This window comes from Heptranchias perlo, chromosome 33, assembly GCF_035084215.1.
Source record: "Heptranchias perlo isolate sHepPer1 chromosome 33, sHepPer1.hap1, whole genome shotgun sequence".
NCBI lineage: Eukaryota > Metazoa > Chordata > Chondrichthyes > Hexanchiformes > Hexanchidae > Heptranchias > Heptranchias perlo.
Window position 1 is genome coordinate 4,277,862 of NC_090357.1, and position 25,631 is coordinate 4,303,492.

At 46.9% G+C, this 25,631-nt stretch overlaps 1 protein-coding gene across 14 annotated transcripts in view; it reads left to right on the forward strand.

Moving 5' to 3' along the window:
- phldb1b (pleckstrin homology-like domain, family B, member 1b) overlaps positions 1-25,631 on the forward strand; it is a 283,632-nt gene that overhangs the window by 232,078 nt on the left and 25,923 nt on the right. For 11 of the 14 annotated variants that reach the window (XM_067970865.1, XM_067970876.1, XM_067970863.1 and 8 more), the window contains 5 exons: positions 600-761; positions 5,494-5,649; positions 7,912-8,028; positions 10,084-10,186; positions 11,580-11,904. In XM_067970865.1, coding sequence (XP_067826966.1) covers positions 600-761; positions 5,494-5,649; positions 7,912-8,028; positions 10,084-10,186; positions 11,580-11,904 — 863 coding nt within the window. The remainder of the gene's footprint in view (positions 1-599; positions 762-5,493; positions 5,650-7,911; positions 8,029-10,083; positions 10,187-11,579; positions 11,905-25,631) is intronic. The other 3 variants (XM_067970873.1, XM_067970871.1, XM_067970872.1) reach the window with 1 other exon arrangement.

Below are 25,631 nucleotides of genomic sequence, written 5' to 3' on the forward strand. Positions count from 1 at the left end.
ATAGATAGGTCAGCTGTCTCCACACCGTCTCCATTACCCACTTTGACCGGCTGTCATGAAATGCACAAGCGCAGCTCCTGGCAATGACTCCTCCATCTGACCTTTGCCGTCCTGGCATCTGGGAGTCACCACAACCCCCTTCCTGCCTTGCGCGACCCAGTTCAGTAACTGAGTGGAGTGGCACCTCAAAACCTGCTCCAATATACAACACTATCAGCAATAACAAAGGACAGTTTTACGCATGTGCAAAGTTATATGTTATTTAACTGTTCCGTTTCCACATCTCCTGTGCATTAGAAGTGATTCTGGCGTCGGACATTGTTGCTCCCATTCCAATTGATAAATTTAGAGTTGCAACATAATTTTCCAACTGGTTTCAAATTTTGCAGTAGTCAAATGTCGTCGGTTTATGGGGTGCAACAAATAGAGAATTCTGTAAAACAAAAGTGCATCTAATTTGTATTTTTGTCCAGTTTCAATTTAGCAAGGAAACTTTTAACAATGTGAATCTGCTTCACGAAACTGTGTTATTTTTCATTTGATTAACAAATTATTTCTTGTTGCCCGATGCTCTCTGCTTCCTTTGCTGCTCTCCCCAGGAGTACGTCACCCTAGGTCAGCTTAAGGAGTTGTACGGCAGTTCAATGGGGAGCTCCGCTCCAGTCCCATTCCACACTAGCTCAGTCGCCTCCTCTCTGACTCTGTCTGCTGCCAGCTCCCTGCCCTTGCAGCCTTCTTCTTCTACGCTATTCACAGCTGAGGTTTGTATGAGGATTCAATGCTAACTTCTTTACTTTTTCTCAGTGTCGGAGTTTTCAGCAGGTCGCCAACTCTAACCAAGGCACCTCCCCGCAACCCCTCCCCACCCCCACACTTTTCATAAGGACCCATCCAACATAGTTACATCGAGTCTAAAGCACAGAAACAGGCCATTCGGCCCAACTGGTCTATAACGATGTTTATGCTCCACACGAGCCTCCTCCCACCCTACTTCATCTAATCTCATCAGCATAACCTTCTATTCCTTTCTCCCTCATGTGCTTATCTAGTTTCCTCTTAAATGCATCGATACTATTCGCCTCAACTACTCCTTATGGTAGCGAATTCCACATTCTAACCACTCTCTGGGTAAAGAAGTTTCTCCCGAATTCCCTATTGGTGACTATCTTATATTTAAGACCCCTAGTTTTGATCTCTCCCAAAGTGGAAACATCTTCTCTCGGTCTACCCTATCGAACCCCTTCAAAATCATAAAGACCTCTATTAGGTCACCCGTCAGCCTTCTCTTTTCTAGAGAAAGGAGCCCCAGTCTGTTCAACCTTTCCTGATGGGTATAACCTCCCAGTTCTGGTATCATCCTCGCCATCTGTGAAAATCAAACTCTCACTGAAAATTCTCCTTCACCTCAACGACAAATTGGATTTATGTTCATGTAAAGGAACATCTTGGAGCACTTCACAAAGCAAACACTGAGCAAAGAAAAGGAAGGAGGGAGACTGATGACATGTTCAAAAAGTAGGGTTTTTAGGAGTTTTTTGAAGGTAATTGGGTTACCAACCCTCCAGGATTGGCCTGGAGTCTCCAGGAATTAAAGATTAATCTCTAGGACACCACTGCGAGCAAAACTCAGGGAGAAATCTCATATACATTAGGAAAAAAATGTGTTTTTTTTCATCTTCTTTCAACACTTTTTGATTATTATAAAAATATTGGAAGTGGGTAGAAGGGCTGTTTGACGAACAGTCAAGAATCATCCAATCAGTTAACGAAGAGCTTGTTCGCTTTCCAATTGGCCTGGGAAGATGGTGCATCGCGAGGATGGGCGTGTTGGGTGACCAATGGCAGAAGCGTGGGGGGCGGGGCAGTTGGAGGAGGGAGTTCCTATGATGAAACCTCCTGGAATACGCCCAACCAGAATTGGCAACCCTGGAATGGAGGGAGGAAGGCAAAGAGATGGAATGGTTTTGCAAGAGAATTCCAGAGGGCGGGTCACAATCACTGAAAGGTCAGCAGTAGTCCAGACTTGGAGGGATCCTGAGGGGGATATACATCTGGAGAAGAACACTCAGATTGGGCAAAGTCAAAGACAAGGATCTTGAAGTCAATTCCCTAACTTCTCCATGTTTGTTTTTTGTTGGGTTTTGTTTCTCCCCCCCCCCCCCCCCCCCGTCTTCCCTAGTGGGTAAATGGATTAGCCAGCAGCACCACCACTGACAGGAGGGTGTAATTACAGTGTGACAAGTTGACATAGGCAATTTCCATTTTAAATGTGGAGAGGAATTGATAACGGGAAGTGTGTGCAGACGTAGATTTTCATCACAGTAGATGGATATATAAGCCTATAAATTACACTGTGTGATATTTTTTGTGCCGACATTTAATGTGTTTGCCTGAAGGTCCTTAGTTCATTATTTTAATTAAGACATTAAAATAAATGAGTTAGCACCTCCATTAAACAGTGAAATACATAGGAACAGGAGTAGGCCATTCAGTGCCTCGAGCCTGTTCCGCCAGTAAGTGAAGTCATGGCTGATCCGTATCCTAACTCCATTTACCCACCTTGACTCCATATCCCTTAATACCCTTGGCTAGCAAAAATCTATCGATCTATTATTTAAAATTATTATTTGAGCTAGCATCTACTGCTTTTTGTGGGAGAGAGTTCCACACTTCGACCACCCTTTGTGTGAAGAAGTGTTTCCTAACTACTCTCCTGAATGGCTGAGCTCTGATTTTAAGGTTATGCCCCCTTGTCCTAGACTTAAATGTACAGGGCTGGCGTTCCCAGGTCTGGAATAGGAGTGCAGAATCTCTGAATTCGCCTCTCGCTACTAGAGCGACAGCAGAATAAGCACAGGTCTTAAAAGGAATATAACAGGGTAAGGAACAGATGCAGCAGATATAAATGCATTAATTACTCAAGTGAGTCATTCCGTTTTGTCAGCTCTACTTAAACAGCAAGATAGCTGATGTTTAAATCGTGCTTTAGTAACTCTGGGCAGTGCTTTACATGGAGTTCTATGGGCCAAATTGAACATTACCATAAAACCCCGTGTACATGTTGCATTTATGTCACATCAACAACAAATTACTCTGCTGCCCATATCCTATACTGTACCAAGTCACACTCATCCATCACCCCTGTCCTCGCTGATATACATTTGCTCCCGGTCCTCCCCTGCCTCCAATTTAAAATTCACATCCTCGTGTTTAAATCCCTCATAGTCTCGCCCCCTCCCTGTCTCTGTAACCTCCTACCAACCTCACCCGCCCATTCCTCCCCCAGTGGAACTTTCCGTACCTCTGACTCTGGCTCTTTGTGCTTTCCCCTCCCTTCAGTCATCTAGTAATTCCCTCCCTAAACCTCGGCGCCTCTCCTCCTCTCTGCCCTCCTTTAAGGCTCTCCTTAAAACCCATCTCATTGACCAATCACCCCTCTTCTAATATCTGCTTCTGTGGCTCAGTGTCCATTTATTTCTGATTGGCCCTCCGTGGAGTGCCTTGGGACATTTCTCTACAGTAAGGGCACTGTGTGAATGCAAATCCTTGTTACATTTCTATAACATTCTTCGCCCAAAGAAAAATGCCACAAATGCTTTATGGGATGGAGAAACGATTACCACTGACCAAGGGCAAGGGAGGGGGAAGAATTTGGCGATGGGAGTGAAGATATGAACTGAAAGTGAGGATCTTGAAATCAGTTAAGTAGAGCACAGGGAGACAGAGGATTGGGCAATGACCAGGGGCAGTGGGGAGAGGAGACTAATGGCATCAGAGAACTCCTAACTAAAAAAAAAGTTGCAAACAGCTTCCAAACTAGTGTGTGAGAACGGGGAAAGGGACACAGGAGCATCTTCTGTGCTTAGGTTGACTCCTTCAGTCCCTGCTGTGCTTTGAATCATCTGGTGTCTTCATGTGAGCGACAACTGCAGAGCAGGTGCCAAATACCGATACATTTTCCTTCATTCCCTAACGTTGGCAGAAAAACGTGGAATAATGAAGGAAGAAAATTGCATCCATGAAAGTACACACTGCACAGCTGGTATGGAGTTGGGTTATAAGACTATAGCCCCATTCTCCAACTCTTGCTCCCTGTTAGCGAGGCTGCCCCTGTAATGTTATTAATGATGGAATCTGAGGTACACTCGGTGTAGGAGACCATTGCAATGGATGGAGAATGAAATCCTTATTGGCTAGCAGAGTTATGTTTGTTCATTATATTTTCATTCTGTCCTCTTTTAATCCTGCAAAGGTTGTACTTCAATGCGGAATCACGGAAAATTCAGGATTCATACATATACGCAATAAGTACCACAATTTGACTTATTGGGGCTAATTTTTTGGTCTGCTGGTGTCAATCAGTTCTACATATTTAAGAACTAGTCTGTTAAGTACCTCCATGAACTGGTGCAAAGAGGTCAAAACCAACATGACAATCAGCTCCATTCAGTCATCATAATCCAAAGCTGCTTTTTGCAGCCAAAATCCTGAACCATAGACAGACAACCTGCATCGACGCCTCTGTAAGGGTTTCTCTCCAATCAGCTGCTGGGAGCATGAGTGAGTGGGAGGTGAAGGGGTCTCACTCCCAGTTTTGTCCCTGGCTCCTTGTGACGATCACCGATCTCCTGCTCAGTGTCGCCTCCTGATGGTCACGGCTGGGAACAGGGACTCGCCCCTCATTGCAGCACATGAGAGTCGCCAACAGGAATTGAAGATTAATCTTCAGGACATTGCTGTGAGCAAAACCCTGAAGAAAAATCACAGGGGCATTAAACAAAATTGTGGGTTTTTTTCATTTCATTTATTAGTTATAAAAATATTGGAGATGGGGGGGGGCGGAAAAAGGCTGTTTCACTAACGGTCAAGATTAATCCAATTGGGTAGCAAAGAGTCTGTCCCTTGAGGATGGACCAATGGTGGGAGTGTGGGGGCGGGATTGTTCGAGGCAGGAGGTCATGTAATGAAACCTCCAGGAATATGTCCATCCAGAGTTGGCAACCCCTAGACGCACGTGACACAACGATGTGTAATTACTCTGCTCGTGATTTAAAAAGGCCTGAATTCGCTTCGCGTTTTCGAGCACCTGCTAAAAAGTTTTTTCTTTCACAACATTGTGGCTTCACCGTTTCGGAATAATCTTGAGATACAGCCTATGTAGATCTTCGAAAAGGCACACTGTGTTTTCATTTGTTGTTATTTCTCTTTTACTTTGGTATCCATTTCTTTAATTAATTTCTTTCTGTTTGGTTTCGTATCCCCTCTTCCCCCCCCTCCCCCAATTCTATCGATGTGTGTGTCTACCCGTCTTTGTCATTGACTCTTTTCTCTCTCTCTCATTCCATCTTTCTGTCTACTTCCCTTCTCTTTATCCACCTCCCTGTCCTTTTTCTCTGTTTTCCTCTGCCTCCAACCCTTCCTTCCCTCTCCGTCCTTCCCTCTCCGTCTTTCCCTCTCTCTCCTTCTCTCCCTCCCCCACATGACGTGTAGCAGCAGCCTACCAGCAAGCTGCTGACCTCTACGTTGGAGCTAGAGAGATGGTACCAAGAAATAATGGCTAACTTTGAAGCCTCATCTTCTTCACCTCCAATTTCCTCTTCTCCTCCTCCTCTCCCAGCTAAAGCTCACTCCACACGAAGGTCTACTCAGGTAAATGTCATTCCTGTTTCCACTCTTCTGTTTTTGAATATTTACGCACCAGATTTTTTAAGAGAATGAATTATGTGGGGTGAGGGAGGGAGTCAAGCCACAGCATTGGGAACATATCAACAGCAGGAGGCCATTCAACTCCTCGAGCCTGTTCCGCCATTCAGTTAGATCATGGCTATTCTGTACCTCATCTCCATTTATGCACCTTTGCTCCATATTAGGGTACGGTAGCGTAGTGGTTATGTTACTGGGCTAGTAATCCAGAGGCCTGGACTAAAATCCAGAGTCACGAGTTCAAATCCCACCACGGCGGCTGGTGAATTTAAATTCAATTAATTAAATAAAATCTGGAATTAAAATACTAGTATCAGTAATGCTAGCCATGAAACTACCGGATTGTCGTAAAAACCCATCTGGTTCACTAATGTCCTTTAGGGAAGGAAACCTGCCGTCCTTACCCGGTCTCTAGACCCACAGCAATGTGGTTGATTCTTAATTGCCCTCTGAAATGGCCTAGCAAGCCACTCAGTTGTAAAAAATCTCACTAGGGATGGGCAATAAATGCCGGCCTTGCCAGCGACGCCCACATCCTGTGAACGAATTAAAAAAATTTTTTAAAAATCCTTTGATACCCTTAACCAACAAAAATCTATCAATCTCAGTCTTGGAAGCTTCATTTGACCCCCAGCATCCACAGCCTTTTGGGGGAGCGAGTTCCAGATTTCCACTCCCTTTTGTGCTTGTGACATCTGTGTGTGAAGATTCACAACATGGTTTGATGTTGGTTTGTCAGCTATTTTAACAGAGGCATTAATCTGCTTATTTTATGAATTTATTTCGGGCAGAGAAGGTAGAGGTGTTCAAAATCATGAAGGGTTTTCATAGAGGAGATCAGGAGAAACTGTTTCCACTGGCAGGAGGGTCAGTAACTCGAAGACACAGATTTTAGATAATTGGCAAAAAATCCAGGGGGGAAATGAAGAGGATTTCTTTTACACAGCGAGTTTTTACCGTCTGGAATGCGCTGCCTGAAAGGGCGGTGGAAGCAGATTCAATAGTGACTTTCAGAAGGGAATTGGACATAAAATTGAAAAGGAGATATTTGCAGGGCTATGGGGAAAGAGCAGGGGGGAAGTGGGACTAATTGGATAGCTCTTTCAAAGAGCCGGCATAGGCACGATGGGCCGAATGGCCTCCTTCTGTGCTGTCTGATTCTATGATTTTAAATGGATTAATGCCTCCTTCAAAATAGGTACTGAAATGTCACCCGAATGCAGTAAATGTTCGTAAGCTAATACCGCAAACAGTCGTATCGAAGTTTATCATTTTGTGCCTGTTGTCCGCGAGCGAAACCATAGCCTGTACTCAGTCTGCACATAACAGGTATCCGCCGAACACTCTTTATTTACACCCTTCTGAAATACGATGGCAGCGGTAATTTGTGGGATTGTGCCTGTGGCCGGTTGTTGCTTTGGGGGCCTTTTTCCAGCCAGTGACTCCCCAACTCGGTCATCGACCACTGCTGCCTCGCACTCACATTCCGGTTGTGTAGGGACGACACCGACAAACAGTAGACATCTGCTGCCCGTACGTGTGGGTTGGCGCTGGTGATAGTGGTTGTGGACGTGTCCGATGTGCCTTCCTGTCTGGAGAAGAAGGCACAGACCTGAGCAAAGCCCATCGTGAAGAGAACGCTTGGCGAAAAAATTATCGGCGCTGATTCACTTTTGAGAAAGGAGGGGAAACAAATTCTCCCTCTCGATAATTCCGCCTTCCCCTGTAGGTGGAGTCTGATTCCTGCTGGGTATCATACAGTTCCCAGGCTGGAGATGGGAAAATCGGCCAGGAATCCTGCTCCTGACGTTTATTCAGTGACTCCCTCATGGAAAATTATTGGGATTGGATGTCAGACGGGCTCAGCTGTAACGTTCCCTCTCCTTCTTTTGTCAAATAGCCTCCCGACAGTCGTTGTCAAGGTTGGGTGAGGTATTGGAGGGTGACTGGTATCTGTGGAACTGTATCATGGCACGAGGCACCTCTTCTGGAGAAGAGGGAAGAAAATTGTTGGGGAAGGGGGAGCGGTTAAAATTAGAATCTGATCGTTTATTGGCCCTGGGGTACTGTAGTCCTCCGGATGTTAATGGAACTCATCCTCTTGTTCGGGGAGAGGCAGAGAAAGTCCTGCAGTTGACCGTTGCCACCGCAGCAGAAACCGCGAAGGTCCATCAGCTTGATTTGCCTTTCTGTGTGCTCGTGTCGCAGGTTTACCGATCCAAAATGGAGAGCGACGGATGCGGGACTCTACCTCGCTCGAAGACGGGGTCCGCCCCCTCCTCGCCATTCACCGCTTCAACTCTGGGACGAAACCTTACTTCAAAGGTAGGAGGAGTCAGGACACGGATGTGTGGCTGGCAGGTCTCCCGCGGGCTGCTCAGCTGCTCACATCTGCATCTCTGGGTCAGAGGGTTGCGTGTCTTGTGTTTGTGTCGGCAGGGGCCGCACATCCTTCAGGAGAAACGCAGAGCCAAGGCCCGACTCCCTGTTGAGGTTCGGGTGGATACCAAGGATCTCCTTGCCCCGAATCAAAGAAGAGTTCGCCCCGGTGTCCTGGACCAACATCCCTCCCTCAACCAACACCACCAAAAACAAGATTATCCGGTCATTCATCTCACTGCTGTTTGTGGGATCTTGCTGTGTGCAAAGTGGCTGCCACGTTCACACACGTAACAGTGACTGCACTCCAAAGTAGTTCATTGTGTGTGAAGCGCAGTGTGGGCGTTTCTGAGCGATGTGTTGAAGTGTTACATAAACACAAACCTTTCTTTAACCCTCACAAGCTTTTAATGGGTAAATGTCTTTAACCATAACTTTTTAACAAAATTACAAATTTTTATTTGTGAAAGATTTTAGGGTTAATAATCAAAACAGAACAAAATGACCAAGGCCCCTGGGACTTCGATTTTCAGGGAGAGACGGACGGATACGAGGAATGCAATCCCCAAACCACCTGTACAGTTCTCAGAGTTCCATGCAATAAAATAGGGACTTTGGACTTTTCAGTCAACTGTAAACCAATAGCCCTGAAAATAGTGCTTTATGTACACACACAGGCCCTGCCTCACCCAGAATTATCAGACATGTAATGACTGCATTCAGTTCCGGGCACCAGAACTCAGGAAGGACAAATTGGCCTTAGAGGAGATACAGCACAGATTGACAGAATGATATCAGGGCTAAAAGGGTTAAATTACGAGAACAGGTTGCATAGACTAGGCTTGTATTCTCTTGAGTATAGAAAATTAAGGGGTGATCTAATTGAGGTGTTTAAGATGATTAAAGGATTTGATAGGGTAGATAGAGAGAAACTATTTCCTCTGGTGGGGGGAGTCCAGAACAAGGGGGGCATAACCTTAAAATTAGAGCCAGGCCGTTCAGGGGTGATGTCAGGAAGCACTTCTTCACACAAAGGGGAGTGGAAATCTGGAACTCTCTCCCCCAAAAAGCTGTTGAGGCTGGGGGTCAATTGAAAATTTCAAAACTGAGATTGATAGAATTTTGTTGGGTAAGGGGATTAAGGATTATGGAAACAAGGAGGGTTAATGGAGTTAAGATACAGATCAGTCATGATCTAATTGAATGGCGGAACAGGCCCGAGGGGCTAAATGGCCTCCTGTTCCTAGATTGACACACAGGAAAAAACAATTTCTGTTTTAGGATATTCCATTTGCAAAACTGCATTCCTTTTGGATTTTTTTTTAAAAAACGAACTCACCTTTCATAACCTCAGGATGTTCCAAAGCGCTTTACAGCCAGTGAAATACTTCAGAATCATGGTCACTGTTGTATTGTAAGAAACACAGCAGCCAATTTGGGCACAGCAAGATCCCACAAACAGCAATGAGATAACGACCAGATAATCTGTTTTCGTGATGTTGTCTGAGGGATAACTATTGCCCAGCACACCTGGGAGAACTCCCCTGCTCTTCTTCAAAATAGTGCCATGGGATCCAGCTGAGAAGGCAGACGGGGCTTCACTTTAACATCTCATTTCGAGTCAGCACCTCCGGAGTGCAGCACTGGGAGGGTCAGCCTGGATCAACGAGCACAGGTGTCTGGAGTGGGACCTGAACCCACGGCTTTGTGATTCAGAGGCGAGAGTGCTGCCTAATAGCATCGATGCATTTAAGGGGAAGCGAGATAAACACACGAGTGAGAAAGGAATAGAGGGATATGCTGATAGGGTGAGATGAAGTCGAGGGTGGGAGGAGGCTCGTGTGGAGCATAAACACCAGCATAGACAGTTTGGGCCGAATGGCCTGTTTCTGTGCTGAACGTTCTATATAATTCTATGTGCAAACAATGCTTGGTGATTTTTCAAGGAGGAGTCTTTTTATTCTTTTTCTCTCCATAATCCACTTTATATTTACTTTCCAGAGTTCTGCGCTGGCACAGAATGGCACTGGCAGTTTGCCACGGAATCTGGCCGCTACGCTGCAAGACATAGAGGTCAAACGGCAACTGGCACTACAGCAGAAAGGTAAGTGACCAGCAGGAGGTTGGCCGGGAGTGAGGTACAGGATGGGAGCTGATCGAGGGGTTCACATCATAGAATCTTACAGTACAGAAAGAGGCCATTCGGCCCATCTAGTCTGTGTGCCTCTGTCTGTGTGTGAGTCCGTGTCTGTCTCGACGTGTCTGTGTGTGTGTCCATGTGTGTGAGATGACACCGAGCCACATAAGGAGATATTAGGACAGGTGACCAAAAGCTTGGTCAAAAGAAGTAGGTTTTAAGGAGCGTCTTAAAGGAGGAGAGAAAGGTGGAGAGGTTTAGGGAGGTAATTTTTTAAAAATTCATTTATGGGATGTGGGCGTCGCTGGCGAGGCCGGCATTTATTGCCCATCCCTAATTGCCCTTGAGAAGGTGGTGGTGAGCCGCCTTCTTGAACCGCTGCAGTCCGTGTGGTGACGGTTCTCCCACAATGCTGTTAGGAAGGGAGTTCCAGGATTCTGACCCAGCGACAATGAAGGAACGGCGATATATTTCCAAGTCGGGATGGTGGGTGACTTGGAGGGGAACGTGCAGGTGGTGTTGTTCCCATGTGCCTGCTGCTCTTGTCCTTCTAGGTGGTAGAGGTCGCGGGTTTGGGAGGTGCTGTCGAAGAAGCCTTGGCGAGTTGCTGCAGCGCATCCTGTGGATGGTACACACTGCAGCCACTGTGCGTCGGTGGTGAAGAGCTTGGGGCCGAGGCAGCTGAAGGCACGGCCGCCAATGGTGGAGCGATTAAAATCGGGGATGCCCAAGAGGCAAGAATTGGAGGAGTGCAGAGATCTGGGAGGGTTGTAAGGCTGGAGGAGGTTACAGAGATAGGGAGGGGCGGGGCCATGGAGGGATTTGAAATCAAGGATGAGAATTTTAAAATCAGAGGGCAACAGCGGATGGTGCAGGAGTTGCCATCACTGATTGGCCGTATTCCTGGAGGAATCATCACATGACCCTCCTGCCTCCAACTACCCCGCCCCCAAGCTCCCGCCATTGGTCGCCCGACATGTCCATCCTCACGGCCCGCTGCCTTCCCAGGCCAATTGGAAACCGACCAGATTCTCCATTACCCGATTGGATGATCGTTGACTGTCAATCAAAGAGTCTTTCTTCCCCATCTGCAATATTTTTATAACCAATTAAGTGTTCAAAGAAAATGAAAAAAATATATTTTTTAACGCCCCCTATGATTTCTCTCCCGGATTTTTGCTCGCACCAGTGTCCTGGAGATTAATCTTCAGTTCCTGCAAACTCCAGGACAATCCTGGAGAGCTGGCGACACCAGATGGTGCAGGGACACCAAAAGCGTAGGGGGGGCATTTTGGTTTTTCGGGGGTGCAAAGGTCGCCAGCCCACAGCCTCAACCCGTGTATGTAAACTTTTCCCACAGGTCACCAGGTGATTGAAGAACAGCGGCGCCGATTGGCTGAGCTGAAGCAGAAGGCTGCAGTCGAGGCCCAGTCTCAGTGGGAGGCTTTGCACAGCCAACACCCGCCATTGTGCGTCCACCAGAACCAGCCGTACACCCTCCACGGTCACCACCAGCCGCACCTCATCCACCACAGCATCCTCCATCACCACCCTCAGCCTCTCTCTGCGCAGCAAGGCGCTGACATGGAGCATGCCTTCGACACGCTGAGTTTGGAGAGCTCGGACAGTATGGAGACCAGCATCTCCACGGGCAACTCGGCCTGTTCACCTGACAACATGTCCAGGTAAGCAAAGGAAACTGCTCGGGAACACCTGGTCGGCCATTTTGTCCAGGACATCATAGTATCATAGTATGTTACGGCACAGAAGGTGGCCATTCGGCCCGTCATGCCTGTGCCGGCTCTTTGAAAGAGCTATCCAATTAGTCCCACTCGCCCTGCTCTTTCCCCACAGCCCTGCAATGTTTTTTCCCTTTTAAGTATTTATCCAATTCTCTTTTGAAAGTTACTATCGAATCTGCTTCCACCGCCCTTTCAGGCAGTGCATTCCAGATCATAACAACTCACTGCGTAAAAAATGTTTCCTCATGTCACCTCTGGTTCTTTTGACGATCACCTTAAATCTGTGTTTTCTGGTTGCTGACCCTTCAGTCACTGGAAACAGTTTCTCCTTATTTACTCGATCAGAACCATTCATGATTTTGAACACCTCTATCAAATCTCCCCTCAATCGTCTCTGCTGTAAGGAGAACAAACCCCAGCCTCTCCAGCCTCTCCACATCACTGACATCCCTCATCCCCTGGAACCATTCCAGTAAATGATTAAGATAATTAAAGGATTCGATGGGGTAGATAGAGAGAAATATTTCCTCTGGTGGGGGGCAGTCTAAAAGGGGGCGGGAGGTGTCAGGTGAGGGGAAATTTAGAAATCTAACGAGAAAAGTCAAGGCAATTGAGCATTTGGGTAAAGGTAAGCAGAATGTGGCAGCAAGGGACAGAGAGCTTAAGCATAAGCAAATAAGGTCAAAGCAGGAAAAAATGGTATAAAGTCCAAACTGAAGGCTCTTTATCTGAATGTACGGAGCATTCGTAACAAGATAGACGAATTAGTTACGCAAATAGAGATAAATGGATTTGATCCAATAGCCATTACAGAGACATGGTTACAAAGTGACCAAGGTTGGGAATTAAATATTCCAGGGTACATGACGTTTAGAAAAGACAGGCAGAATGGAAAAGGAGGGGGTGTAGCCCTGATAATAAAGGATGACACAAGGACAGTGGTAAGAAAGGATCTTGGCTCGGAAGATCAGGAAGTAGAATTTATATGGGTGGAAATAAAAAATAACAAGGGGCAGAAAACACTGGGGGGAGTAGTTTATAGGCCTCCTAATAGTGGCTATACCGTTGGACAGAGTATTAATCATGAAATAATAGGAGCTTGTAACAAAGGTAATGCAGTAATTGGGGGCCTTCAATCTTCATATAAACTGAGCAAATCAAATTGGCAAAGGTAATCTGGAGGACGAGTTCGTGGAATGCATTCAAGACGGTTTCCTAGAGCAACATGTCATTGAACCAACCAGGGAACAGGCTATTTTAGTTCTTGCATTGTGTAATGAGACAGGGTTAATTAGTAATCTCACAGTAAAGGATCCTCTGGGGAAGAGTGATCATAATATGATAGACTTTCACATTGAGTTTGAGAGTGAAGTACTTAAGTCAGAAACTAGAGTCTTAAACTTAAACAAAGCCAATTACATAGGCTACATTAGATTGGGAAATTAGATTGAAGGGTATGATTGTTGATAAGCAATGGCAAACATTTAAAGAAATATTTCAATATTCTCAACAAACATACATTCCATTGAGAAATAAAAACTCCACAGGAAAAGTGATCCATCCGTGGCTAACTAAGGAAGTTAAGGATAGTATTAGATTAAAAGACGAGGCCTACAATGTTGCCAAGAAGAGTAGTAAGCCTGAGGATTGGGAGAGTTTTAGAAACCAGCAAAGGACAACCAAAAAATTGATTAAACGGGAGAAAATAGACTATGAAATTAAATTAACAAGAAATATAAAAACAGATTGTAAGAGCTTCTACAAGTATGTAAAAAGGAAGAGAGTAGCAAAGGTAAACGTTGGTCCCTTAGAGGCTGAGACAGGAGAAATTATAATGGAGAATCAGGAAATGGCAGAGACGTTAAAGAAATATTTTGTCTCTATCTTCACAGTAGAAAGCACAAAAAGCATACAAGAAATAGTGGGGAACCAAGGGGCTAATGAGAGTGAGGAACTTAAAGTAATTAATTTCAGTAGAGAAAAAGTACTGGAGAAGCCGATAAATGCCCTGGGCCTGATGGCCGACATCCTGGGGTTCTAAAAGAGGTGGCTGCAGAGATAGTGGATGCATTGGTTGTGATCTTCCAGAATTCCCTAGATTCTAGAACGGTCCCAGTGAACTGGAAGGCAGCAAATGTAACCCCATTATTCAAGAAAGGAGGGAGAGAGAAAACAGGGAACTACAGGCCGGTTCGCCGGACATCAGTCGTCAGGAAAATGCTGGAATTCATTATTAAGGAAGTGGTAACAGGGCACTTCGAAAATCATAATATGATTAGGCAGAGTCAACATGGTTTTATGAAAGGGAAATCGTGTTTGACAAATTTATTAGAGTCTTTTGAGGATGTAATGAGCAGGGTAGATAAAGGGGAACCAGTGGATGTTGTATATTTGGATTTTCAAAAGGCATTCGATAAGGTCCCACATAAAAAGTTGTTACGCAAGATAAGGGCTCACGGGGTTGGGGGTAACATATTGGCATGGATGAGGATTGGTTAACAGAGAGAAAACAGAGAGTAGAGATAAACGGGTCATTTTCAGGTTGGCAGGCTGTAACTAGTGGGGTGCCACAAGGATCAGTGCTTGGGCCTCAGCTATTTACAATCTATATTAATAACTTAGATGAAAAGACCAAGTGTAATGTATCTAAGTTTGCTGACGATACAAAGGTAGGTGGGAAAGGAAGCTGTGAGGAGGACACAAAGAGTCTGCAAAGTGATATAGGCAGGTTAAGTGAGTGGGCAAGAAGGTGGCAGATGGAGTATAATGTGGGGAAATGTGAGGTTATTCACTTTGGTAGGAAGAATAGAAAAACAGAATATTTTTTAAATAGTGAGAAACTATTAAATGTTGGAGTTCAGAGGGATTTTGGTGTCCTCGTACAAGAAACGCGAAAAGTTAGCATGCAGGTACTTCGAGCAATTAGGAAAGCAAATGGCATATTGGCCTTTATTGCAAGAGGCTTGGAGTACAAGAGTAAGGAAGTCTTACTACAATTGTACAGGGCTTTAGTGAGATCTCACCTGGAGTACTGTGTACAGTTTTGGTCTCCTTATCTAAGGAAGGATATACTTGTTTTAGAGGCGGTGCAACAAAGGTTCACTAGATTAATTCCTGGGAGGAGAGGGTTGTCTTATGAGGAGAGGTTGAGTAGAATGGGCCTATACTCTCTGGAGTTTAGAAGAATGAGAGGTGATCTCATCGAAACATATAAGATTCTGAGGGGGACATAAAAGATCTCATGGCACTATTTCGAAGAAGAGCAGGGGAGTTCTCCCTGGTGTCCAGGCCAACATCTATCCTTCAACCAACATCACTGAAACAAATTACCTGGACATTTATCACATTGTTGTTTGTGGGATCTTGCTGTGCGCAAATTGGTTGCTGCGCTTCCCACATTACAACAGTGACTACACATCAAAAGTACTTCATTGGCTGTAAACCTAGGCTTGAATTGGATATCAGTCAAATGGGCAACAAGGGAGAGAGAAGGTGAAGAAACTGCTCTGTGCCTTTTGTCATAGAATCATCCAGCACAGAAAGAGGCCAATTGGCCCATGAACACATTGCTGGACCAGTTTGCAGAAGAGGAAGTATTCAGCTGTCTGAACTACTCACGTCTTATCCTGACTTTAGGAGCTGTTAGGCTCAGAATTCTGAATGTTGGACAGAATGATAAACGTTCTCTCCTGCATGTCTTTATCGTGCTCTGTGAGTGCGAATTTACTAAATGGGCAGGTGACACAACACAGGCGTCGCACTAGGGGACTCACTTCATTAAATTGACAGGCTGTCCAATTTAGACAAGAGGGGCTCAATTCTTGGTGACTAATTGGAATGTCAACTGTCTATTGAGAGCTTGCATTCCAGCCTCGTGCTTGCTGGTGCTGTGTAACTCACATGTATTTCCCTGTCAGCTTCTGTACACATTCAGTACAAGGAAACCATTCACTCTCGACTGATCCCTGTCCAATTCACACTGGGTAAAAGGCAACGATGCATTCCTGCCTATTGCTGTACAGCTTGTGTATCCCTCTGTCAGCCTCTGTACACGTACAGTAGACACCAAAGGGGAAAAATTCACTCCCGTCCGTTATGTATGACTCGTGTATCTCTGTACAATGCGCATTGAGCAAAAGAGAATGATTTACTCCCGTCTGTAACTGGACAGCTCGTGTGTCAGTAAGTGTTTGCACCTGTATGCGTACAGTACACAGAGTTAAAGGATGTGTCTCAGTGTCTGGTACTGTATGGCCTGACTCACAGATTACTAGTAATCCAGCGGAACGTGAGTTCAAATCCCACCCTGGCAGTTTGAGAATTTGAATTCAGTTTAAAAAAAAATCTGGAAATAAAAAGCCGATATCAGTAAAAGTGACCGTGAAGCTGTCGGATTGTCATAAAAACCCAACTGGTTCACTAACTGTCCTTTAGGGAAGGAAACCTGCCGTCCTTACCCGGTCTGGGCCTATAAGCGAATCCAGGCCCCACACCAACGTGGTTGACTCTTAACTGCCCCCTGAAGTGGCCCAGCAAACCCCTCCGTTGTATCAAACCGTTATGGGCAGTTCAAGAAGAAGGCACCACTTCCTCAGGGCAGCTAGGGACAGGCAATAAATGCCGGCCTGGCCAGCGACGCCCGCATCCCGAGAAAGAATAATAATTAAAAATAGAAAGCAAAAAGTTTGCCAAAAATTTATTGATGAAGACAATGCCCCTTTAAGCCCCTTCGAGATGCTGGAAATCCACACGTACAAAGTACCTCATTGTACCACAGACCCAGTTAATGCCTCCAGCCTCAGGCTCCTTTTAACCTGTGACTGTGCCATAAACTACAGTAAACACTTCCTGTCGGGTCTCATTCACTCCTGATGCGTCGTGACGTGACGATAGAGTAGAGGATGTTTTAGTGCTGTGAGTGAGCGGGATGGGGGAAGGGAAGTCCTTAATTCTCTCTCTCTCTCTCCGCCTCCCCTTCCCCTGTTCCTTTTGTTAGTGAGTGGGCTGGTGAACCGTAAGCAGATTAGTGTATTTCACACTAACGCATCGTGAGCAAGCGCTCCTGTCGCCTGCCAAAACACAACACCTCCCAACCGTCAATTCAGCTGGACCCAGCACACCGTCAGTTAACGGTGACTGTGTTCCATCGGTCTCAGTGGCTCCACTGTTCAATGGGTCACTGACCCTACAGACCAGGAATATCCCAAAATCGATTCCCAATAAGAAGAAGAGTTTGCATTTATATAGCGCCTTTCACGACCTCTGGACGTCCCAAAGCACTTTACAGCCAATTAAGTACTTTTCTGAAATGTAGTCACTGTCGTAATGTAGGAAACGTGGCAGCCAAATTGCGCACAGCAAGATCCCACAAATAGCAATGCGATAATGACCAGATAATCTGTTTTTTTAGTGACGTTGATTGAGGGATAAATATTGGTCCAGGACACCGGGAGAACTCCCCCTGCTCTTCTTCGAATAGTGCCATGGGATCTTTTACATCCACCTGAGGGGGCAGACGTGGCCTCGGTTTAACGTCTCATCCGAAAGACGGCACCTCCGACAGTGCAGCACTCCCTCAGTACTGCACTGGGAGTGTCGGCCTGGATTATGTGCTCAAGTCTCTGGAGTGTAGCCTGAACCCAAAATCTTCTAAACTTTTCTTGTGGGAGCCTCAAATGGCCCCGGATCCTGGTAGCCTCACCTGGAGGAAGAGCCACGACGGTTTCCCAGCTCAGACCAGGGTTAAAATTGCAGTCGGGGGCCCGATGACGTCATTGGAAACTGATCTGCATATTGAAAGAAAGACCCCAGGTCCTTGCCGGGCTTGGGCGTACTTGGTGCCTGCTCAGAAGAGCAGGTTAGAATAGAAGGCAGCGGGGGTGAGTGTGTGTGGGACGTCAGGGGGTAAATCACTGGCCAAATTTAACTGCCCATCGACCGAGGGTAGGTAGGATTACAATTACCCCTCCAATTAAAATATAGGCAGCACACAGGGAATGATGGTTCAGCCTGTCTCAAGGGGCACCATCAGGCCTGATCCCTTCCCCTATGAGTTTACACGCCTCTCTCCTGTTCAACCGGGAGAGGCTGGCTGCAGAAGCTGGTGTTGACCGCCCCCCCCCCCCTTGGAGGGCATTTCCGAGAATATCTTCACTTAAACGTCGGTGGAATCTTTCCCCCAGCCGGGTCGCCAATCGCACGGGCGGCGTGACACGCCGATTGGCATTGTTTGCCGTGTCTGCCGAACGTAGGAACTGGAGGAGGCCATTCAGCCCCTCGAGCCTGTTCCGCCATTCAATTAGATCATGGCTGATCTGTATCTTAACTCCATTTACCCGCCTTGGTTCCGTAACCCTTAATCCCCTTACCCAACAAAAATCTATCAGTCTTGGTTTTGAGATTTTCAATTGACCCCCAGCCTTTTTGGGGGGAGAGAGTTCCAGATTTCCACTCCCCTTTGTGTGAAGAAGTGCTTCCTGACATCACCCCTGAACGGCCCAGCTCTAATTTTAAGGTTATGCCCCCCTTGTTCTGGACTCCACCCACCAGAGGAAATAGTTTCTCTCTATCTTGGGCTGAATGGCCTGTTTCTGTGCAGTGAATTCCATGTAATCCTATATCCTATCAACTCCTCGAATCACCTTAAACGCCCCAATTAGAACGAAAGGTATCTTCTGCGCGGAGCTCACCCGAAAAGACAGGGCGTCTTTTAGCCAGCGTGGGTCGCACTTTTCAATTCAGCGGAGCACACGGGGAGCAGCGTATGACTCGCAAAGCGAGCCGCAAGGTTCGGGCGGATAATTGTAATGACGGTAAAGGCTGGAATCTCAGGCCGATCTGTGTCTGGGAGCACCTCCATGTGTTCATGCACCTTCCCCTCCACGAATCAAGGCTGTAGCCAGAGGGTAAGTTTTTTTTTTTTTTGTCTTCCCCTGTGTGCTGCGGGCCTGACGGCACGTTGTTACCTAAAGTCTCCGGGAGTTAGTGGCTCTGAGCTAAACAAAGGTAAAAGGACTGCAGCCGCTCCTATTACTGCGGAAAAACCACATCGTTTCAGTGCGAAATACCCACTCCACCTCCCAAAAAAAGAGGTCTGGGCAAATGCAGGTCGAGACACACACACACACACACACACGTCCTTGTACATTAACCCCTTAACGGATCCAACCCACCTCAGCTGAAAACTCACTCCCTTTCACCGACAGGCCTTGTTCAAAAGCACTCGCTAACGTTATTTTTTTTGTTGCCATCCTCCTGCCTTAGGGTCGCCAACTCTGGTCGGACGTATTCCTGGAGGTTTCATCATATCCCGCCCCGCCCACTCGTACAGCCTTTTTTCCCCGCCCCCATCTCCAATATTTTAATAAACAAAAGTATCAAAAAGAAAATGAATATTTTTAACGCCCCTATGATTTTTCTCCTGAGTTTCTGCTCACAGCAGTATCCCGGAGATTAATCTTTAATCCCTGGAGACACCCTCATTCGTTCAATGAGTATCATAGTAGGCACAGCACAGGGGGAGGCCGCTCTGCCCTCCGTGCCTATGCCAGCTCTTTGAAAGAGCTAACCAATTAGTCCCATTTCACTGCTCTTTCCCCAATAGTGAGAACTTCAGTGTTCAAAAATGTGGGATATTCAATAGGACATGTTATAATTTTTCCAAAAAACGAATGGTTCTGCGCCACTGGAGGGGGAAAGTGGATGGGGAATGAGGGAGTGCGGGGGAGCAGGTCAGTGAGTGATACTCAGACACTCGTGTACCTCCTGCATTACTTATGTTGCCCCTCAGTAAGTCGGTGTAGCCCCTCACCCACTGTGGTACCAAGTCAGATATCAAGTTCAGTCCTTGTGTGTGAAGTTTGCAGATCTCGACTGTGGGGTAGTCGGTGGTGGGGGGGGGGGGTGCGGGGGTTGTGGGGGGGGTGCGGGGGTTGTGGGGGGGGTGCGGGGGTTTTGGGGGGGGTGGTGTGTGGGGGGGGTGCGGGGGTTGTGGGGGGGGTGCGGGGGTTTTGGGGGGGGTGGTGTGTGGGGGTTGTGGGGGGGGTGCGGGGGTTGTGGGGGGGTGATGCGGGGGTTGTGGGGGGGGTGCGGGGGTTGTGGGGGGGTGATGCGGGGGTTGTGGGGGGGGTGCGGGGGTTGTGGGGGGGGTGCGGGGGTTGTGGGGGGGTGATGCGGGGGTTGTGGGGGGGGTGCGGGGGTTGTGGGGGGGGTGCGGGGGTTGTGGGGGGGTGGGGGTTGTGGGGGGGTGCGGGGGTTGTGGGGGTGCGGGGGTTGTGGGGGTGCGGGGGTTGTGGGGGTTGTGGGGGTGGTCCGGGGGTTGTGGGGGGGGCAATAGTAAGAGGATCTCCATTGGCTGATTTTTTCCCCCCTCTCCTCTCTATCCCAGGGGACACTGAGGCCTGTTACAAGTACCTCAAATAATATCCCAGCTAAGCTGAACTAACTAAGCTCAAACTAGTGAACCTTCTCTGGATGATACAGGTTCCCAGTGAGCTGGAAAGAAACAAAGAACTTGCATTTATGAAGCATTTTTCGCAAACTCAGGACGTCCCAAAGCGCTTCACAGCCAATGAAATACTTTTTAAAGTGTAGTCACTGTTGCAATGTAAGAAACGCAGCAGCCAATTTGCACACAGCAAGATCCCACAAACAGCAATGTGATAATGACCAGATCATCCGTTTTTAGTGATGTTGGTTGAGGGATAAACGTTGACCAGGACTCCAGGGAGAACTTCCCTTGCTCTTCTTCGAAATAGTGGCGGGGGATCTTTTACGTCCGCCTGAGAGGGCAGACGGGGCCTCGGGTTTAGCGTCTCATCCAAAAGACGGGACCTCTGACAGTGCGGCACTCCCTCAGTACTGCACTGGGAGAGTCAGCCTAGATTTTGTGCTCCAAGCCTCTGGAGTGGGGACTTGAACCCACGATCTCTGACTCAAGAGGGGAGCTAAAGACTATTCTTTTCCCTTGGGCGGGAGCAGCTGATCACCTGCACACAGCCAGTCCTCCTGCCCTCCTTCAAGGCTACCATTTTATATGTGGGTGGGAGTGAGACGCCGGTAGCAGGATAGGGCTCATTACATCCTGATCCTGATCCTGTTTCCCACTGACTGCAGTTGGACACTCCAGTTTTTTGAGCGGCTTGCATAGAAAATTCTTAAACTTAAACCAGATGCCATTGTCTGTGTCTTTTGGAAACAGTGGGACACTTTTCCATATAAACTCCGTGCCTAATGATCTGGGAGCATTAGAGAAAAGAGGAAGGAACTTGCATTTATACAGCGCCTTACACAACCTCAGGACGGCCCAAAGCACTTTACAGCCAAGTGAGTACTTGTAAAGTGCAGTCACTATTGTAATGTAGGAAACTATAGACCTTCATTGGCTGTAAAGCACTTTGGGATGTCCTGAGGTTGTGAAAGGTGCTATATAAATGCAAGCTCTTTCTTTTTCTTTATATTAGGGCCCTGGTATTGCACAAATTCATTCAAAGCGTTTCTTTTTTAAAAAACTGTCCGATTGAGGGTGATTTGCGTGCGATGAGCCCATTGAATCGTTGTTTGTGAGCTGAATTTTAAGATGAAGATTTTCTGATGTTATCTGACGGCTGAGTGTCAGTGAGACCAGTGAGGGTGACCTTCACTCAGCCCACAGCTCCGTTTCCATGTTTACCTGCAGCATGTGTGAGATGGATGAGTCAGCAGTACGAGAGTCAGCAATCAGCCTGGCTAGACTCACATACAACCACAACAATTTGCGTTTATACAGCGCCTTTAATGTAGTAAAGCGTCCCACGGCACTTCACTGGAGCGATTAGCAAGCAAAACCTGACACCGAGTCACATAAGGAGATATTAGGGCAGGTGACCAAAAGCTTGGTCAAAGAGGTAGGTTTTAAGGAGCGTCTTAAAAAGGAGAGAGAGGCAGAGAGCTTTAGGGAAGGAATTCCAGAGCTTAGGGTCGAGGCAGCTGAAGGCACGGCCGCCAATGGTGGAGCGAAGGAAATCGGGGGATGCGCAAGAGGCCGGAATTGGAGGAGCGCAGAGATTTCGGAGGGTTGTAGGGCTGGAGGAGGTTACGGAGATAGGGAGGGGCGAGGGCCATGGAGGGATTTGAAAACAAGGATGAGAATTTTAAAATCGAGGTGTTGCCGGTCCGGGAGCCAATGTAGGTCAGTGAGCACAGGGGGTGATGGGTGAACGGGACTTGATGCGGGTTAGGGTTTTTGGATGAGCTCAAGTTTACGGAGGGTGCACGGTGGGAGGCCGGCCAGGAGAACATAAGAATAGTCATGTCTGGAGATAACAAAGGTACGGATGAGCTAACGCGGGGTGAGGTGGGGGGGTCTAGGCTGCTTTATTCCCCCTCCTTACCTGCAGGTGTTGACCCCCCACTATGTTGGATCCAGTTCCACAGGGACCAGCTGCTCTCCAGTAACTTGCCCAAACGGCGAGTTTTACTTCTGACCCAGAGTGGTGAGCATTACCAGAATGTTCCGTAACACAGGTCAGCTGACCCCAACCTTGTCCTCGATCGAGTGGTTGCCAACTCTGGTTGGACATATTCCTGGAGGTTTCATCACATGACCTTCAATCACCCCACCCCCGCAACCATCTCCAATGTTTTTCCAACGAATAAACAAAGAAAATGAAAACTAAGCTCATTTTTAAAAAAAATTCCTCTGTGATTTTTCTCCCGGGTTTTGCTCGCCGCGGTGTCCTGGAGACTCCTTGAGGGCTGGCAACTCCTACTCAGTGTTAACATGCACGCAATTCCCTGCCGGGAATCGCTATATCGGAGATCAGGAGCAGGAACTGTGTCACCTCTCCACAAAACCCAGGGACACTGAGATCAGTTCCAGCATCTCAACAACTCAGCTCATAACGTGTTCAATACTACAACCAGCAAGTAGATTGATAGATTTTTGTTAGGCGAGGGTATTAAGGGTTACGGAACCAAGATGAAGTTAAGATACAGATCAGCCGTGATCTAATTGAATGTTGGAACAGGCTCGAGGGGCTGAATGGCCTGCTCCTGTTCCTAAGAAGGCTAGGCCTTCGTCCATCGGGAGGGTTTTACATAACATGGTGTATTTTATACACACAAATGTTTGAGATTCAAGCCTCTGTCAGGACTTGCTCTGGAGAATTCCCTTAATGTTTTAGTCTTGAAAAAAATATCGTGATTTTATCAAGAGAGACTTGAAATTTCCCCTTTCCGATCTGGTTTGTGCTTTAGAGGGGAAAAAATCTATCGTGAGAGGCTGCGTCATTCTCCAAATGAGACAACGATTGTGGTGTCTGTATCCATATCCAAAGTACGTTACAAGTGGCTAATTATTTCCTGACACGCAACAGGAAAGCAGTACGCGGTCCTTTGGAATGGTAATTGAGGTACAGTTAGTCTGTTAAAGGAACTACGTGCCTTCATTTAGTGCAGACGTGCTACTGAATCGAGGAAAATTATTTTTTTTTTTCTGCTCCTCTGTATTTTTTTTCTCCTCTTCTCTCCTGGGGTGCAGGCGCCCCTTCCCTCCTGCACTTCACCCAAGTGGCCATTCGTCGCTCGGGTAGGTCCAGACAGTGAATTTTGGTGAGCAGTTCGACTGCAGGAGGCGTCATTGAATTTTGATTCTTTCCCCTACCTGAAATTCGCGCGCACAATCTTTCCAGCAGTGGGGTCACTGGATAGCGATCAGAAGCAATATCAGTAAAAGTGACCATGAAACTGTCGGATTGCCGTAAAAACCCAACTGGTTCATTAATGTCCCTTTAGAGGAAGGAAACCAGCCGTCCTTACCCAGTCTGGTCTATACGTGACTCCAGTCCCACGCCAGCGTGGTTGACTCTTAACCACCCTCTGAAGTGGTCTAGCAAGCCACTCAGTTGTATCAAACCACGAGCAACTATGGGATGGGCAATAAATGCCAGCCTTGCCAGCGACGCCCACATCCTGAGAATTAATTTTTTAAAAAAGGAATATGACAAACACTAAGGAGCACAGGGAAAGGACAGGAAACTGAGATTAGAATAGATAGCTCGGGAAGCATAAACTTGGCTTGTATTCCTTTGAGTTTAGAAGGTTGAGGAGTGGTCTCATCGAGGTGTTTAAAATGATTAAGGGATTCAATAGGGCAATTACACAGAAACTATTTCCTCGGGTGGGGGGAAACCAGAACAAGGGGGCATAACCTTAAAATTAGAGCTAGGACGTTCAGGACCGAAATCAGGAAGCACTTTTTCACACAAAGGGTAGTGGAAATGTGGAACTCTTTCCCCCCAAAAGGCTGTCGAGACTGGGGGTCAATTGGAGTTTTCAAGACTGAGATCGATAGATTTTTTGTTAAGTAAGGGTATCAAAGGGACATGGATTGAATGGTGGAATAGGATTGAGGGGCTGAATGGCCTCCTCCTGTTCCTATGTTCGTGGCAGTGTTTTCCACAGTGCAGGATTTTCCTGGAATTGATCCCATCTACAGAAGGCCAGGAACAGCCCAGTTAAAGTGTACAACTCTCCTGTCCAAAAAAAATAAGAATTTTCATGATTTTCATTGGAAAATTAACACCTTTTTATGGCTATATTTGAAAGGAGAAAGGGTTAACAGTACTGGGGAGATAGTTCCGGTCGCCAGTGGCCACTGCAATGCCTGTCTTAAGGCACACTTTTGGGGTATTCTGTGGATTAAATGTGAATTTGGTCCTTCCCGCAACACAGGACTGAAAAATCAGTTCCCTCTGCGCGATGGAATAAACGCCAAATGCTAAAGAGCAGAGAAATGGGATTAGGGTAGAAAGTTCTGATGCGGAGCTAGCACCAGAATCAGCTTAAAGGGTCCGCCTGTGCCGAAGTAGCTGGGATTCTGTGAATGGATAAAGACTCCACTCCAGGTTTTCCTACCAGCTTTGCTCCACTCCTTCCATCGTGCACTTGTTCCATGTTTGCATCTGCTAAAGTTTCAGAGAGAGAGAGAGAGAGAGAGAACGAGAGAGAAACGATATTGCTCTTAATCGTTTTGCTTCTTAAGACAAAGCTTTTACCTCCCCTCATGTCACCAATCTATCCTGGAAATGAGGGCAAGAAAGGTTTTTCCGGTTCTTTGTGTTGGGAAATGTAGCCAGGGCTTGTGCTGAACTTATGGCTTCCAATCATTACAAGAAGTGTGGCAGGTGAGTATGCTCACTACAGCGAGGGCGCTCTCTTGTTCCTTTTTGTTTTTAGAATGATGAGTAACAGCACTTGTACCTAACAAAAGCCAAAAGGTCTTTTTTTTTTTGCAAACGGTCTTGTTCTAGCAAGCAGAAAGCCATTTCTTCAGGTAGCGGAGGGTTGCTGGGTTTGCTTGTCAGGGGGCTCATCGTCCTGGGGTTTGACTTTAGGCGTAGCTGCCAGCCCGGGATTTGTCTGCGTTTCGTTCTCATCTGTTGCCGGATCTCTTGACGGGGATGACCGCCTTGCGAGTTCCTGGCACCTAGGAGCTGCACTTTCAACCCTCCCCGAGAGGTTTCTTCCAGTCAGTTTGCATGCCTTGCTCACTCGTTGGCACAGGTTCCAGATCCTTTAACCTTTCGAAGGCTGAAATACTAAAATAGAAAGTTTTTTAAAAGACTTAAATGAGGAGCTCGCTTCGGATAATGAAGGGTTTCGAGAAGTCTGATGTGGTTTTATCCCTGCTT